This window comes from Cygnus atratus, chromosome 3 (genome assembly GCF_013377495.2).
Source record: "Cygnus atratus isolate AKBS03 ecotype Queensland, Australia chromosome 3, CAtr_DNAZoo_HiC_assembly, whole genome shotgun sequence".
Taxonomy (NCBI): domain Eukaryota; kingdom Metazoa; phylum Chordata; class Aves; order Anseriformes; family Anatidae; genus Cygnus; species Cygnus atratus.
Genome location: NC_066364.1, coordinates 63,694,389 through 63,710,132, shown reverse-complemented (window position 1 = coordinate 63,710,132; position 15,744 = coordinate 63,694,389). Strand labels below are relative to the sequence as shown.

Genomic DNA, 15,744 nt, shown 5'->3' with positions numbered 1-15,744 from the left:
AGAAGTGCCACTTCATTTTTCAGTGTTACTTTCTGCTTCTAAATGAGCACTTAAACCTTAAAATCCATGCACTACTTCCTCCCAGACTATTGAGAACTACTCTACAGAACAAGAACACAAACAGCTCCTGGAATTTAAACTATCTGTACAATGACTACCTTTCTTACCTTAACTCTGTTCTTTTTAAGACTGTTTGCTTTTTAATGCTACCAGGTCTGCTCAAAAGAGCAAGGCATAACTACCTCTTAACCACAACAGATAAGACTATGCTTACGAAAAATCATAGTACAAGATCCCTAACCTCTAACAGAGGATAACATCAAAAGTACATTTATCTTTTAGAGAACATTTAAAGAAACTCCCAGGGTACAACCTAGGTCAAAGATTTTAAAAGCAGTAAGGACTAAGCTAATCACTCCTACAGCATTACAAATAACTCTCACAGACTTCAAGGAAAGACAAATCAATAAAAAGGTCTCCAGCATATATTTCATAATTAATTATGATTTCTCATGAGAATATATATAAAGTATCATAATTCACATTGATCAAAATCTTATGGCAAATGTCCACTGTATGAAGTTACAGTTATGATTATGCATGCATATATATACACACACATAAATACACACACACCGAGCTTTATCTCCTTCCAACCCTTCTGCTGATCTATGACATACCACTTAAATTCTTACATTAAGCCCGCATACAGAACAGTTGCTTCAAAGAATGATGACATAGGAAAGACAGTATTTGCAGAAGCTTAAATAGAAATTAAAATAACATCATGAATAATTTTAAAGGACAGCAATAAATTATACTTACAGCTTCCAACTGATCCATAAGCTTAGATAAAAATTTACGGCATTCTGGGGTTTTACTATCAATCTTCATGCCTGTTTGCATTGCATACAAACGACCTTAAAGGAAACAAAACATAGAAAAAAAAAAAGATTAAGTATCTAAGGCAAAACCCATTACCAGACAAAGCAATTCACCTCCCATTATATCTGAAAGAAACTCATCAATGAAACAATGCAATACTATAGTGCTACTGAGCACTGACAGGTAATTTGAGATCTACTCAATCTTGCATAAATACTAGGAAGTATTTTTTTTCTAAGATTTATGCTTTATTTTTCACAATGAGTATCTCTGCTCATTTCAAATTGATGGTTGTATCACTGTAAGTGCTTTTCTAAATAATCACTACTCTCCAATGCAACTCTCTAATACGAGCTTCAAGTTGATTTTTTCCCTAAGTATCCACAAATAATTTTCACACAACTCATATAAGTACATAGTGTATGGATATACCTAAAAAAAAAAAAATGAAGTTTCCTGTAGCAGGAACTAGTCAACTTTAAAACCATTACTTTAACAAAGGGAATTAACAATCTATTGTACCCACATAAATGCATACACATCATCAAAAGGCAAACAAGGACACAAACCTGATCTTCAAATCAAACAAAACAGACTTTATTAAACTTTCCCTGCAAGTAAAGGTTACAGTTCTTTCGTGTGATCTTGAAAAGCTTATGATTACTATCCTCTGGTTAAAAATGATGAACAGAATTATCAAAACATGAATTTCATGTATGTACATGGCAAAATTTCATATGCTTTAGGAAACTGTGGATGTAACCGAACAACTATTATTTACCAGAATTACTACACACAGAAGGGATAATGGACAGAAACATTCAGTAACCCAATGGAGACATTAACATTTTTCCACAAAACCACTCTATTTGAATTCTCATTTCTGACCATCAAAGGTGTCCTGCAAAACACCTTCAAATAGAGAGTATAAGAACTATACTTTTTTTTTTTTTTTTTTTTAACTCTCCTGAACATTATCATGAACATTACAGCATATCCCAGTGCTGATAGCGTTCTGCAAGTGAACCTTTACTGCCTCACATCTTTACTCTCTCTCCTATTCCAAGCATCTTTTTATGCACTAGGGAGAACCTTTTCGCTTCAAATTATCTCAGTAAACACACATAAAACAACTGTTTTCAGCCTGTACTTAACCTGATGCTTGCTATGGAAGAAAGCATTATATGCACAGAAGCTTATCTGCATTTTCCACCTATTAGCAGTTTGTCTAATAAAATGAGATCTCTCCATAAAACTTACCTACGTTTTTCTGGTAGGCATCACAATTTAACTAGTTTATCTAGGTTTTAACAATAGTATTTCCTGTTTCGTATACAACTGATTATTCAAACCATACAGAGCATACATATATATATACACCTTATTTAGGACTGCAAAACTGACACATTTTTGAATGTTAAAGCTGTTGGGCTGCCCAACCATTTAAAGACCAAAACATAACAAAAACATACACTGAAGTACCTGTGTCCTCTAATGTCTCTCTGCTCTTGCATAAATAACTGACAGAACAACCTAGCAACTTTCTATTTAAGTTTTCAATGAAGGATGAGAGACAGTGAAGGATGGGGACATGAGGAGGGGATGTTGCCCTTTACGTCAGTGAGCAGCTGGAGTGCATGGAGCTCTGCTGGGGGATGGATGAGTATTTAAGGGTCACCTCCTCAAAGCTCAGGAGCAATGCACCCCAACAAAGAGGAAGTCAGGCAAAAATGCCAGTAGGCCTGCATGGATGAACAAGCAGCTCCAGGACAAACTCAAACACAGGAAGGAAACCTACAGAGGATGAAAGCAAGGACAGGTAGCCTGGGAGGAACACAGAGACATTGTCCGAGTAGCCAGGGATCAAGTTAGGAAAGCTAAAGCCCTGACAGAATTAAAAGCTGGCCAGGGACATCAAGGGCAACAAAAAAAGCTTCTGTAAGAACATCAGTGATAAAAGGAAGACTAGGGAAAATGTTGGTCCTCTCCAGAAGGAAACAGGAGACCTGGTTACCTGGGATATGGAGGAGGCTGAGCTACTCAATTACTTTTTTGCCCCAGTCTTCACCAGCAAGTGTGCTAGCCAGCCAAGGCACAGAATGCAAAGGCAGGGACTAGGAGAATGAAGAACCACCCACTACAGGAAAGGATCAGGTTCGAGACCAGCTAAAGAACCTGAAGGGAACCTGAAGGTGCACAAGTCCAATGGACCTGATGAAATACATCCAAAGTTCCTGATGGAACTGGCACATGAAGTTGCTAAGCCACTGTCCATCATATTTCAGAGGTTGTGGTAGTCCGGTGAAGTTTCCACTGACTGGAAGAGTGGAAACATAACCCCCATTTTTCAAAAATGGAAAAAAGGAAGACTGGGGAACTACAGGCCAGTTAGTCTCACCTCTGCGCCCTGCAAGACCATGGAGCAGATCCTCCTGGAAACTATGCTAAGGCACATGGAAAATAAGGGGGTGACTGGTGACAGTCAGCATGGCTTCACTAAGGGCAGATTGTGTCTGACAAAGTTGGCGGCCTTCTATGATGGGGTTACAGCATTCGTGGACAAGGGAAGAAAACTGATGAGAAACTACCCGCACTTGTGCAAAGCATTTGACACTGTCCCACCTAACATCCTTGTCTAAATTAGATGTTGATTTGATACAGGCTGGGAGGAGACTGGATTGAGAGCAGCCCTGAGGAGAAGGACTTGAGGGTGTTGGTCAATGACAAACTCAACATGAGCCAGCAATGTGCACTTGGAGCCCAGAAAGCCAATCATATCCAGGGCTACATCAAAAGAATTATGGCCAGCAGGCCAAAGGAGGTGATTCTCCCACTCTGCTCTGCTCTCGTGAGACCCCATCTGGAGTGCTGCGTTCAGCTCTGGGGCCCCCAGCACAAGAAGGACATGGACATATTAGAATGAGTCCAGAGGAGGGCCACAAAGATAATCAAGGGGCTGGAGCACCTCTTCTATGAAGACAGGCTGAGGGATTTGGGGTTGTTCAGCCTGGAGAAGAGAAGACTCCAGGGAGACCTCATAGTGGCCTTTCAGTACCAAAAAGGAGCCTACAAGAAAGATGGAGAGGGACTCTTTATCAGTATAGTGATAGGACAAAGGGTAGTGGCTTGAAACTAAAGGAGGGCAGATTTACATTAAATACAAGGAGGAAAGTCTTTACTCTTTACTTCTTTAGGGCAGAGAAGCAATGAAACTGGTTGTCCAGAGTGCAGTTACCTACACTGCGTATGCCTCATCTTTGGAAGGTCAAGTTGGATGGCCTTCCCAAACCATTCCATGATACTATGAACAACCATATAAAAGTCTACTGAGTCAATATTCAGGAATGAGTAAAGGCTATGAACAACTAAAATAACTGACCAAGACAAAGTTTAACAAAAATTGTATTTGTTATGTAGTTATGTGACAACACTAAAATTAAACTAATTACTGATACATAAACTTAGACTCATCTTATTTATCTTCATGATCCTGTCATATTAACATTTAAATTCTGAAACTACTGCATGTAAATTTGAAATTATATTGGAAAGAAATCCACACAAAGATAAAGAGATCTGCATTTCAGGAACTCAAATTAATTTGAGTTTACTGCAGATTAATGTGTCATAATCTCATGTTGGAACTTACAGTCTTCAACTAAGCTGATCTTTAAGTACATTATTTGATTGCAAGCTTCCCTGAACACATTTCATGGCATAAAATCATAGAATTTAGTACATGCCCTACCTGTACAAACACAGACATTCTACAGATTATTTATGGAATCTGAACTAAGGTTAAATGTGTTCCATCTGTCGCAGCAATGACATTTCTGTATCACACAACCAAATACATAGAGAGACATATACCACATCTACCCATCGAACCCTCTCACATTTACCAGCATCAATATACATCACAAGGGAGAACTCCTGCATCTTATTAGCTGGCACAAGGTCAAAGCACACTTAAGTTAACTTAGCAAATTAAAAGAGTTTGTGGCAACCTTTAAGAACTTTCAAAGTTCCGAATTTTTAACATGTTCACCTCTTCACACACAGTAATAAATTCAAAAGGAATACTGCATATCAAGAGACACACCTGCCCAGAGACACACCTCTGATGACGCAATCATTGAGGTAAGGTCAAAAGCTTTTCCTTCTTCCTGAAGTAAGTGGTGACCAAGATTATGACGTTTATGTAAACTACTGTTGACACTTCCCATTCTTGGAAGTGTTCAAGGCCAGGCTGGATGGGGCTTTCAGCAACTTGGTCTAGTGGAAGGTGTCCCTGCCCATGGCAGGAGGGTTGGAATTTGATGAGCTTTAAGGTCCCTTCCAACCCAAACCTTCATCATGTAATTCTATGAAAATGCTGCTAAGTACACTTTGGTACACCTACTGCTTTACTCAGTGGTGCTCTAGTCAAAACTCTGGAGGCTGAAAAACTATTATCAATCTTTTAAATTATTATGCAGAAAGAAAATGAAGTAGTTGAAAAACTGAAAGAATACAGTATTTCTGACAAAAGCTGAATAGGATAGAGAGGAAATAATATTGTATTTGCCCCTACAGACAGTACTGAAATAAAAATAATATTCTTTTAATATTTTGAATTTTTGCTTTTAAAATTATGTGTATAAAGAGCAATAGGCAAATAAATATGAAGACACTAATCTCTAAAGTTGTACTTATTGCATTTTGACCTAAATGAGTAATACCTTGCCTTGTTATAGACAATGATGAAGTGCTCAGTTGTTCTATTTTTTACATTTCCCACAAGACTACACTTTTTTCAAAACTACTACTTTTGGCAATTAAAAGTCTTAAGTACCTTTCGCTTTTACATGTAGTTTATCACACAAATATTACTTTTGGTAAGCATACACAATAGTAACTAAAGATACGTTTTGATCTAGTGAAGGAAATCCATTTACTGTCCTTATCCTATCTAACTTGCAGCAAATAGGCAAACTTACTTCATTACTGAATTTTCAGCAGGAGTAAACAAAACATAACATTTTCCTGTGTTAGTATCCTCAGTGAAATTTTAAACTAGTAATTAATGTTCAATGAACTGTCCTCCATGTTTATGTTGACAAGTAATCTCAGTAGCAAAGACCTCCTGAGCAAGAAGCCAACTCTTTATCACCTCCAAAATCTCTGTTTGCTGTGAAGGCTCTCTATCCTATTCAGCTTTTTTCTCTGTTTCTGAAAGAAAACAGAAATTATTTACATTCTTTTAAATACAGCTATCTTGGTTTCTATAATACTGTAAAAGCAATAGAGCGCATTATTACTGTGCTTGCTAAATCACACAAATTTTCACATTTTAAAAATACAGCACATGATTTTTTAAATGACCAGAGACCTCATTTTACATCAAAATGATTTTGGAGCACTTTTCTTCAAGAACCTGAGTTGTAAATGTTTAAAATGTCCTTAATGACCACAGTAATATTCCATAAAACTAAACAACTAGACTTACATTACCATTTGCTCAGTAATATTTGATATTAGGTTTCTTCTGTGAGAAGCTAAGCTGCTAAAATTGTTGATATAAAAAGACAATGAAAACTATACATCGTAGCTGGAAAAATTTCCAAGACTTTAAAGCCTAAACAAAGCATTTTGAGAACACAGCCACTCTTGGAAATAACTGACCTATAATTGTCATCTCTATTCAATACTATGATGAAGATCTGGAATACCTGGAAACACACAAATGAATGAAATTACTTGGTGTTTTCAATCTATATTTTACAATCTACATTTTTTGTCTCCTTTACCCAAACCAAGCAGAAGGAAAGATTTTTAATGTGGCTAACAACGGGAGTATAAGCAGAAAGTGAAGCACAAAAGAGGTAAAGACTACATCGTGCTTATGTCTAAATATTATTAATATTTTAAGTAGGGCTAAAGTCGCTTGTAATCTTCTACGCACAAAGACAGGACTGTTTAGCCAATTATTAACTAAAAAAGGGTTTGCTCTCAGTTTGCAGACAGGACATTTATCTTCAAATTCATAAAGACTTGGCAAGCAATCATTCTCAGAAAAATGTTTTGCCAAGACAACGACAAAATTTATGTCTTGATTTGTTGCCCTTAATCTTTGTTCAGTAAATACTAAGTGTGGGTGTGCTGGAAGGAATTATACAGTGAGCTTTACAGAAACTTCTCTGCTTTTATTTATGTCACGTAATACCACGTTATTTTTCCTTTGCTAATACACAGCACAATTTCAGAGTGAGTATTTCGTCTTCAGTATGTGCCAGGCATTCATTCCTAATACACAGTAAGTTATTCCAGATTTATGTTTGGATAACAACTGACACTCCCCCTGCTCCCATTTTAAACTAACTCTGTGCCAAGTAAAAAGACTGGAGAACCAAAGTTCTAGCCAGCAAGTATGCACAATACACTGATTCTGTCTTCTCAATTCTGTCATACTTATCTATCTTGATTTCTCCTGGTCTACCAGAATCAAAAGATTACAGTTTTCCCCTAACACATATTTAATTCTCTTCCAGTACAGAAAAATAAATTAATAAGAACTGGAATACTTTTAATACTTTTCATTCACATATTCCACAATTAACATTAAATAGTAACAAAAACATTTCCATAACCTTTAGTCATATTTTGATTCTGATTAAGAGATGAAAGCTTTTTCACTCTGTAATTTATTATTCACTGATATTCTACACCTTCCTCTTCCCACTGTCAATCAATCAATCCACTGAGAAAAATGTCTGTAAACTGCTTGGAACAGGAAAACAATAGCTGGAATACAAACGTGCGGAGCCGGGGACACAAAAACATGAAAAATAGATTGTACTAAAACTACTGTAAAAGTATTTTCCTTAAGAATACATCTGCACAGAAAATGAATTATTCTTGCTGTCATGAACATTAACGTATCATATCAATCATGTAATTTTTGCATGCATATCATGAATATATGCTATTTCTACATGACCAACTCAAAGGTGTCTGAATTAAGAGACTTTAAAATAGATTTAATGGCACTGACAAACAAACATTGGAGGGTCCTATACCTCCTCTCCATTATATGATGCTGAAGGAAATTGGCACAAGACAAGAAAAGTATTAGGCTAGTAGCATCCACTCAAAATCTGAATTTTTCCAGAGAATACAAATTATTTATAAATACTTTCAAGTAAAATTAGTTTAAGGAGAAACGCAAGGGAAAAAAAATCTTTCTTTCTGAGGAGAAAGGTGTGGGCTGGGAGGAAGACAACACAAATTTCACTAAGAAACCCAAAACAATAAAAGGCTTGACACCCTCTTCACTTCAGATTCTTTTATAATATTCTAAAATCCTACAGAGCAGAATTTCAAGGTTATGTTACATGCCAGACAAACCTCGTCAAGTCAAAACAATCTCAAGTAAAATGTTTCTTTCTTAAAACTACTGAAAGTTATAGTGAGTTACATTAAAATTCACAATTATTCGAAGAACAGCAACTTGTAAACAAGGTAAATAATGAAAAAAACTGCAATTCCAAACAAGGGTGGTAATTATTAAGGTCAGATGAGACAACCCAAGTAAGCTAATAATATCTATTATTTATCCTAAGATATGACTCAGTATTCTATACTGCCATTCTTCACCACAGTTTAAAGACCACCTTTGCTCTCAAAAATTTGAATGAGAGATCTATAAATGGAATTGCCACATTTCTAAACTTTTGCACAATATTTAAACAATCAGTGTTTTTAAAGCCTATCTCTATATCCTAATACAGATAACAAAACATTTATAATTAAAATGGAAGAACTACCTTAACTGTAGGATGTAGTAATTGAGCTCTCAAGAAGGCAAAAGAAGAAGGTAGATACTCTTCACTTAGAGACAAGTTCATATGAATAAACCAGCTTGTAGCTATTAGAGAGTAAATTCGAAGCACTTGTGTGGAACACCTTCCAGTTCAGTTTCAAGTGGAAGAAACCCATTTTGTGCTCTCAACTACTCTGCGGTGAACCAAAGCACTCTAGGTGGGCACGACTGAGATATGTTTCCTAACCTTAACTGCTAATAGCATCCTGCACTGCATTAGGAGAATGCCAGCAGGTTGTGGGAGATGATCCCTCTCTCCTACTCAGGTCCAGTGAGACACACCTGGAGTGCTGGGTCCAGTTCTGCGCTCCCCAGTAGAGGAGACATGGGAAGGACCACAAAAATGATGACAGACTAAGAGTATCTGTCATACCAGAAGAGACAGAGAGCTGGGACTGTTTGGCCTTGATGCATGATAGTGCATCAATACCTGACCTGGGAAGGGGGGCAGCAGGGAACGAAGACAAAGCTAGACCCATCTCAGTTGTTCCCAATGACAGGACAAGTGGCAACAGGTGCAAAATGAAATACTAGAAATTTCATTTAAATATAAGAAAAAAACTTCTACTGCAAGGGTGGTCAAACACTGGAACAGGTTGCTGCCAGAAGTTGTAGAGTCTCCATCCTCAGAGACATTCAAAACCTGCCTGGACACAGTCCTGACTAACTTGAACTAGTGACCAGGAGATTACACTAGATGATGTCCACAATTCTTTTCAACCTCAATGATTCTGCTATTCTGCAAATTGAAATGTTGACATTGATGCATCCCTTCTTCAGGAGCAGCAGCAAATCTCAGGCAGTTCTTCATTCTACTTTCAGAAGTTCAATTTGAACAGATCCACCAAAAGAATGTGAAATATTTGGTGGAAAAATGCATGTTAGTATATTTACACTGTACAACTGAACTTTAGGAGTCTAAAACAAACACACGCACATCAGAAATTAAGTTTTAATCTCTGAAATGTACTTGTTCTATTTTACTACTTTCATTCCTGTCTCTGTCAGAGCAGTTTCTTTTAAAATATTACCTCTGTAATCAGAGCACGTGCCAGAAACACTACACAGTAGTTAACATCTTTACTATTTAGTTCTACATACAGCTTGTTCTGAGGTCTGTGGGTTTCATGTATTTATCTTCGTTATTCCCATCAGTCCTGCCTGTTCCTCTGTTTCTACAGAAAAACAGTGCAGTGTTCTGAGTACACTTTTCCTACTGTCACAAAACAGTTTTCTAAGTACACTTTTCCTACTTACAAATCTCTGAAACAAATCAGAGCAAATAAACTAAGATTGAAGACAAAAAAAAAAAGAAAGCAATGGAAAAAAATGAGAAATACTTTTAGTTTATACTCATAGCACAATCAGAAAAATTCTCCAGTACACTATGAAATGGAGATCTACTTCTTAAATATTTGACTTGATCAATTACCTTATTCTGGGTAAAGGATTGAGTAAATCTATTCTTCAGTACCTAATCTCTAATAATAGGCTTTAAATACTTTGTACTATTAGTAGCAAGCAAAACTGCTTTATGACACCAGCAACATAAGAATATGGTAAATGTACTCTTACAAATGGATTATATAAAACTTGTACAAAAGTAAGTATTTAAACTGGAAAGCTACAGAATTTGATTTTAGTAGTTAACTGATGTTAATAATATTATTTTATGCATTTCAATTCTAGGATGTCACAGTTAAACCCAGTCAGTAAGTATATGCAGAATCTCTCCAGTGAAATACAGCAAACATTAGTTACTTTTATTTCCATTAATACTTCTGAATTATATGCATCTTCCTAACTAATCATTCCAAATTAGGTCAAAATGCATCAAGACAACTAAGAAGTTGAATAAAATAGAAGTTCAATATTGGTTATTAGGGTTCTCTGCTTTGAGGAAAGATCATTAGACAAAATACTATTTAAATTGTAAAATTCAAAGGTAATTTTGTATTCCCAAAGTTCTGATTCAGGACATGAGCTCTACTTTGTCCTTCTCCCCCACAAAATTGAGGGTTTTATAATTGGTTTGCACTGAGAACCTTGCTTCATTGATGTCTGATTAAACTTGAAAGTAAAAAGAGTCAAATTTAGCAGATGGGTATTTCCACTATGAGCTGAATGACTTCTGATTCAAGAGACTGTCAAGTAGTTGTGGGGGAAAAAAAAAAATCACCTCTTTTTCTCTCCTGCTGTATCCCACAAAAACAAAATGTCAACACAAAAGTAAGATCCTTCTGAAGCACTTATCTTGCACTTTTCTATCTGAAGAATTTAAGAATTGTGGGAGATTTTCTTCACATCTTTTTAAACAGATCAAGTCTACTGATTTCATGTTAATGTTTTCTGATGCTTAGCTGACTATCAAAGACTTTCAGAAGCTACTAGAATCATATGATTTCATGCTGCATTTACTAGATATCCAAACACCATATGGGTTTTAGGATGTCACTTCAAATGTGTGTTTTTCTGGCAACTCACTAGCATGCTCTCAAAACGTTTGAATTAAAACATCAAGGAGTAACAGGTACAAAAGAATAAAATTAATAGCACTACCAACCATGTTTGAAAAGATGTACTACTGCAACACTACTGAAAGCCTAAAACAACAGCTATTAAGGAAAGATTTGTTTTAAACATTAAAACAGAAGTTTTCAGAAGACAGACCTACCTCTCAAACAATGCAATTTATCAAAAAGTAACTTCTCAATAAATCTGCCTATGGCGCAATTTAGATTTCTTCAACTATTAAGCAGGCCAAAGATTTCTTATCAAAGCCTGCCTCCTTGTGTTTGCAGTACAACATCTCAAAGTCGCCAAAGAGTCAAGCTCATTTAAGTTTTTTTAACACATGAAAGTTATTTTATTGACCACCAAACACTTCCTTTCCTTTGCTGGGCAACCTATGTAGCATTCTTTACTGGTATTCTCTTATACCTATTGAAACAACTGTCCTTTACTGAACACAAAGTAACTATTTTATAGCTACAGTAAGACTATAATTAACAAAATTACATGAAATGTAGAATAATATGGAACAGTACAGATTTTAAAGGAAGGTAGTAGAGTATAACAGGCCTGAACATTTTATTAACTATAAAGCATCTTCTCATCTCTTTAAAAGGAGAATAGTCTTGGAAGATAGTCTTGTACGAATTAAAAAATAAGCGTGGTATTATAGTTTCTCTACAGTTTATGTTCTAAGAAGAACATTTTTTACAACCATGTAAATTTACAGTACATGCTGTCAGAAACCAAATATATTTTTATTGTTTCAACCAACAGTTGAAAGTTCTGTTCTGCTTTTAACAGCAGCCATGACTAAAAAAGTCATTATTTTCATACAGTGTATAAAGCCAATTTGATCATGTGCCAATCTGAACACCTAAAAACTGAGTGAAGGGTTTGTAAGGAATGTACAGGACCACAAGAAATAAAATCGGATCTCAATTTCTGTGGATTTTCTAGGAAGCACCAAAACAAATACGACTTGTCATGCTGTACAAGAACATCAATGCTGTTCTGTAACATTTTATTTTTCATGTGGAAAAGTACGTGCTATTTGAAAAACACAAACCATCCCTGCTGCAGCTACCTGCATTGTGTAAAACAGAGGTTAACATTCATCACATTACATTTTCTTTAAATCAACATAAGCCAGCAACATCAAAAAAGTCCTGCTTTCTCCCCAAGCTACTACTACTTATTCCTTGCCTCTGTGCATGAGCACAGCTGTTTAAGTGGTAGCAAACTGGCCTGGCTGAAAATGCCTGTTGTTCTTGTTCACCATACATTTAAACTAAGGTTTGCTTCTGAAGTATTTTTGGTGTGGGAATGTGACATCAAACTACAATATCTTCTTTAGGCGGTAGTGCTGGTTTATACTAGCTTAAGGCTTCAGATGAACTACATCCAAAAAAAAGTACGAGAAGAAAATTTAAAATGGTATATGCAAATGAAATGTGCAACTGCCATTGAAATTCCAGACTTTAAGAACATACCTCTGGCACCAGTAGATGCTGAAGAGACACAAAATATTAACGTGTAGTAAGTGGTTCCTTCCGACAATTTTATTGCTAAGGCACAGACTGTAATATTTTAGGCTGCAATCACATCTTACCAGAATCCATCTGTTTCTGGTATTCAAATTAGAATGTGTAACAGCTCTTACTATCGGAAATATATGTGGAATTAAATTAAAATGCACATAAATCAAAATCCTAGCCAATATATGTCCGTATTCAAAGCAACGGTGCCATGAAGATGTTACTATTAGAATGAAAACTTTTGGCTATGGATGAACCGCTTCTGGCAATACACCAAAGCTATAAACACCTTCCTGGCATCTCTGCACTGACAGCTACTCCCATCATATTACCAAATTGCAGATATTCCCCCTCACGCAGTGGCTGTGCAAGCAGCCCCATGACAGAACAGGCAGCACTGGCCCATCTCGTGACCACAGGGCCCCCCCGGCTGACTGCTGCACCACACCACCAGCCTGGTCCCATGACAGGCGTATTTGCAGGCATACCTGTACAGACAAGGGCAGTGGAGGCGAGCCAATGTGTTTAAGCACATAGCAAGCTTTTCTCACACAATCCTTTTCACACAGAACGTTATTGGAAGAGTACAGAGCTCCTCTGAGGCATATTTCAGAGGCTCAGCAGTGAGATGCTCTGAGGTTGTTTTTTTTTTTTCCTTTTCAGTAAGGCATACTGCTTTCTCTTAACTCTAATATGTGTTGCTTTCAAAACATTACCTGAAAAACATCTTGAACATTCTTTCCATATCCAGTTCTATCCTTTTAGGAAAACTTTTGTTATTTACAATGTGGTAGAAGTAGACATTTGGAACTTTACAATTTTTTGACAGTAGCAATATTTAATAATTAACACTTTGGGACCCCATACAATTGTTCTAAAACTGCAACATTTAAAATTAATGGTTCATAAACTTATTTTAGGTTCAAAGCCAGAATTAAAATAATAGAAATCTGCCACAAAAACATTTCGGTTTAAAATTAAAATAAAAATGAACTTGTGTTGTTGCATTTTTTAATAGCCAGACATTCCGTTAAAAAAGAACTAATAAAAACAAGATTACAATGCATCTTGACCTAGCTAGTGTTTCCTGTCACACAAAGAACAATTTGTCCTATGTTCTTCCAGTAAAAATGTGGCAAATACTACTGAGAACATCCAGGGTTCTCATATGTGGCTATCTGGCTTCTCTAGTGGTACTTTTCTGCATTAGCTGTGCAATTAATTAATTAATTACCTGTGTAAATTAGCTGTTCCTGTATAACCTGTGAAAATTAAATTAGTGTCTTCTGACACTAAGTCGATAATTTTTCAGAGCTTTCTGAAGCCTGAACTCTGTGAGTTCATCCTTCTAAAACTAAGACTGTTTATTACAAATCAAGCAATCAGTTCCACCTGTATTTTTTTAATGTCTTGAACACAAGCTATTGCCAATTAATCCCCCCAAATGATGTCCCAACTCAAAAATAGAAGAAAAAAAAAAAGCAAACAACATAAAGACACGTTTCTAGTCAGTGCACTTTGTAACTCTTCATAATCTGTTCATCTTAGGGATGTTCCAAGTGTGGTGATCAACCGTGACACTAATTGAAGCTGACTAACAGGCTGCCATTTCTTAACTAGCAGTGGGAAACTTTTAGAAAGGTTCACAGATCAGAACCAGGGTAGTAGATGGGTTTGTTTGAAAGAGGTACATGAAGAGAGCATGATTTTTGCTCTGTTCATTTCAAAGAAACATAAACAAACGAAACAAACGAAGAAGAAACAAAGAATCCTGAAGAAGTGACAACAGTAGCTCGCTAGAAAATAAATCGGACGTTGATAAAAAGATTAAAGACTGCCAAACCCAAAGTGCTTAATCAGATACAGGACAAAAAGGAGGACTTCTCAGTGACAGGACAACCCTGCGGAGCCTCCCGTATGACAGTTTCGAGCGATACCCATGGGCAACACCCCAACACCCCACGCACAGGACGAGCCCGCCGGCAGGCCCACCACGGCTGCCTGCTCCGAGGCGTAGCCCCGCAAGAGGCAGAGCAGGGGAAGGGCTCTCCCTCCGTGCAGGAGGCCGGGCCGGGGGAACGGGGGCGGCGGCGGGGCGGGCCTGGCCGGGAGGGGACGGGACGGGACGGGAAGGGATGGGAGGGTATGGGCGGCGCTGCCCCCGCCGCACTCACAGTAGTACGCCACCACCGGCTCTCGCTTGTCCAGCTCCTGCGCGGTCCGTAGGTGGTGCTGGATGCTCTTGAACTGCGGCGGCAGCGGGGGGAGCGCGGCGGCGGCAGCCATCTCGCAGCAACGCCGAGCGGGCGGCTCTCGCTCCCCACACCGGCGCCGGAACTTTCCGCTTCCGGCCCGCTGCGGGACGCGAGGCGATACCGGCGGCGCGGCGCCCGGGGAGAGCGGCCCCTGCCGGCCGGGAGGACGGCTGCGGGACTCCAGAGCCGTTCAACCGGGGCCCGCCGACGCCCTCGGGCCGATCCCGGTCCCGGGTGCCTCCGCCGTCCGTGCCCCGGGCGCAGCGCCGTGTCCCCACGCTTCCCCCGTAGCTCCCTCCTCAGAGAAACCCCCGGGGGTTTTGCGGTTTTGCCGAGAGGGGGTGAGAGCAACGAAAGAAAGGGGAGCTGTTGGAGGAAAATCGTTTAAAATGGATCTCCCAAGTTGTGATATTGTAGCACCTGTTGTCTTCTGACGGTGTGGTTAAATGTTTTTTTTTGATTTGTTTTAAATAGCTCTGGTGCCAAGCTTCCCCTGGGCTCCAAATGGCTGTCTGCGAGGCAGGAGAATGTCAATGCTCCAGAGCGTAAGGAAAGCTGCGCGTTGGTGGGAGCCACGGGGCAGGAGAGATGGCTGCATCATCTCATAGCTGTCCTGGGAGAGTGCCGAGAGGAGAGTGGAAGGGAAACGATGGCTGAGCAGAAGAAAGGAAGACAAGAAACCAACAGAACAACG

General features: G+C 38.2%; 1 protein-coding gene across 2 annotated transcripts in view; it reads right to left on the bottom strand.

Annotated features, from left to right (window-relative positions):
- VTA1 (vesicle trafficking 1) overlaps positions 1–15,184 on the bottom strand; it is a 39,886-nt gene extending 24,702 nt beyond the window's left edge. The window contains exons 1-2 of one of the 2 annotated variants that reach the window (XM_035538528.2): positions 14,970–15,184; positions 826–920 (exon numbers count right to left, since the gene is read on the bottom strand). In XM_035538528.2, the coding sequence (XP_035394421.1) occupies positions 826–920; positions 14,970–15,081 (207 nt within the window). In that variant the 5' untranslated portion in view covers positions 15,082–15,184. The remainder of the gene's footprint in view (positions 1–825; positions 921–14,969) is intronic. The other variant, XM_035538529.2, reaches the window with a different exon arrangement.
- Between the last annotated feature and the right edge of the window lie 560 nt (positions 15,185–15,744).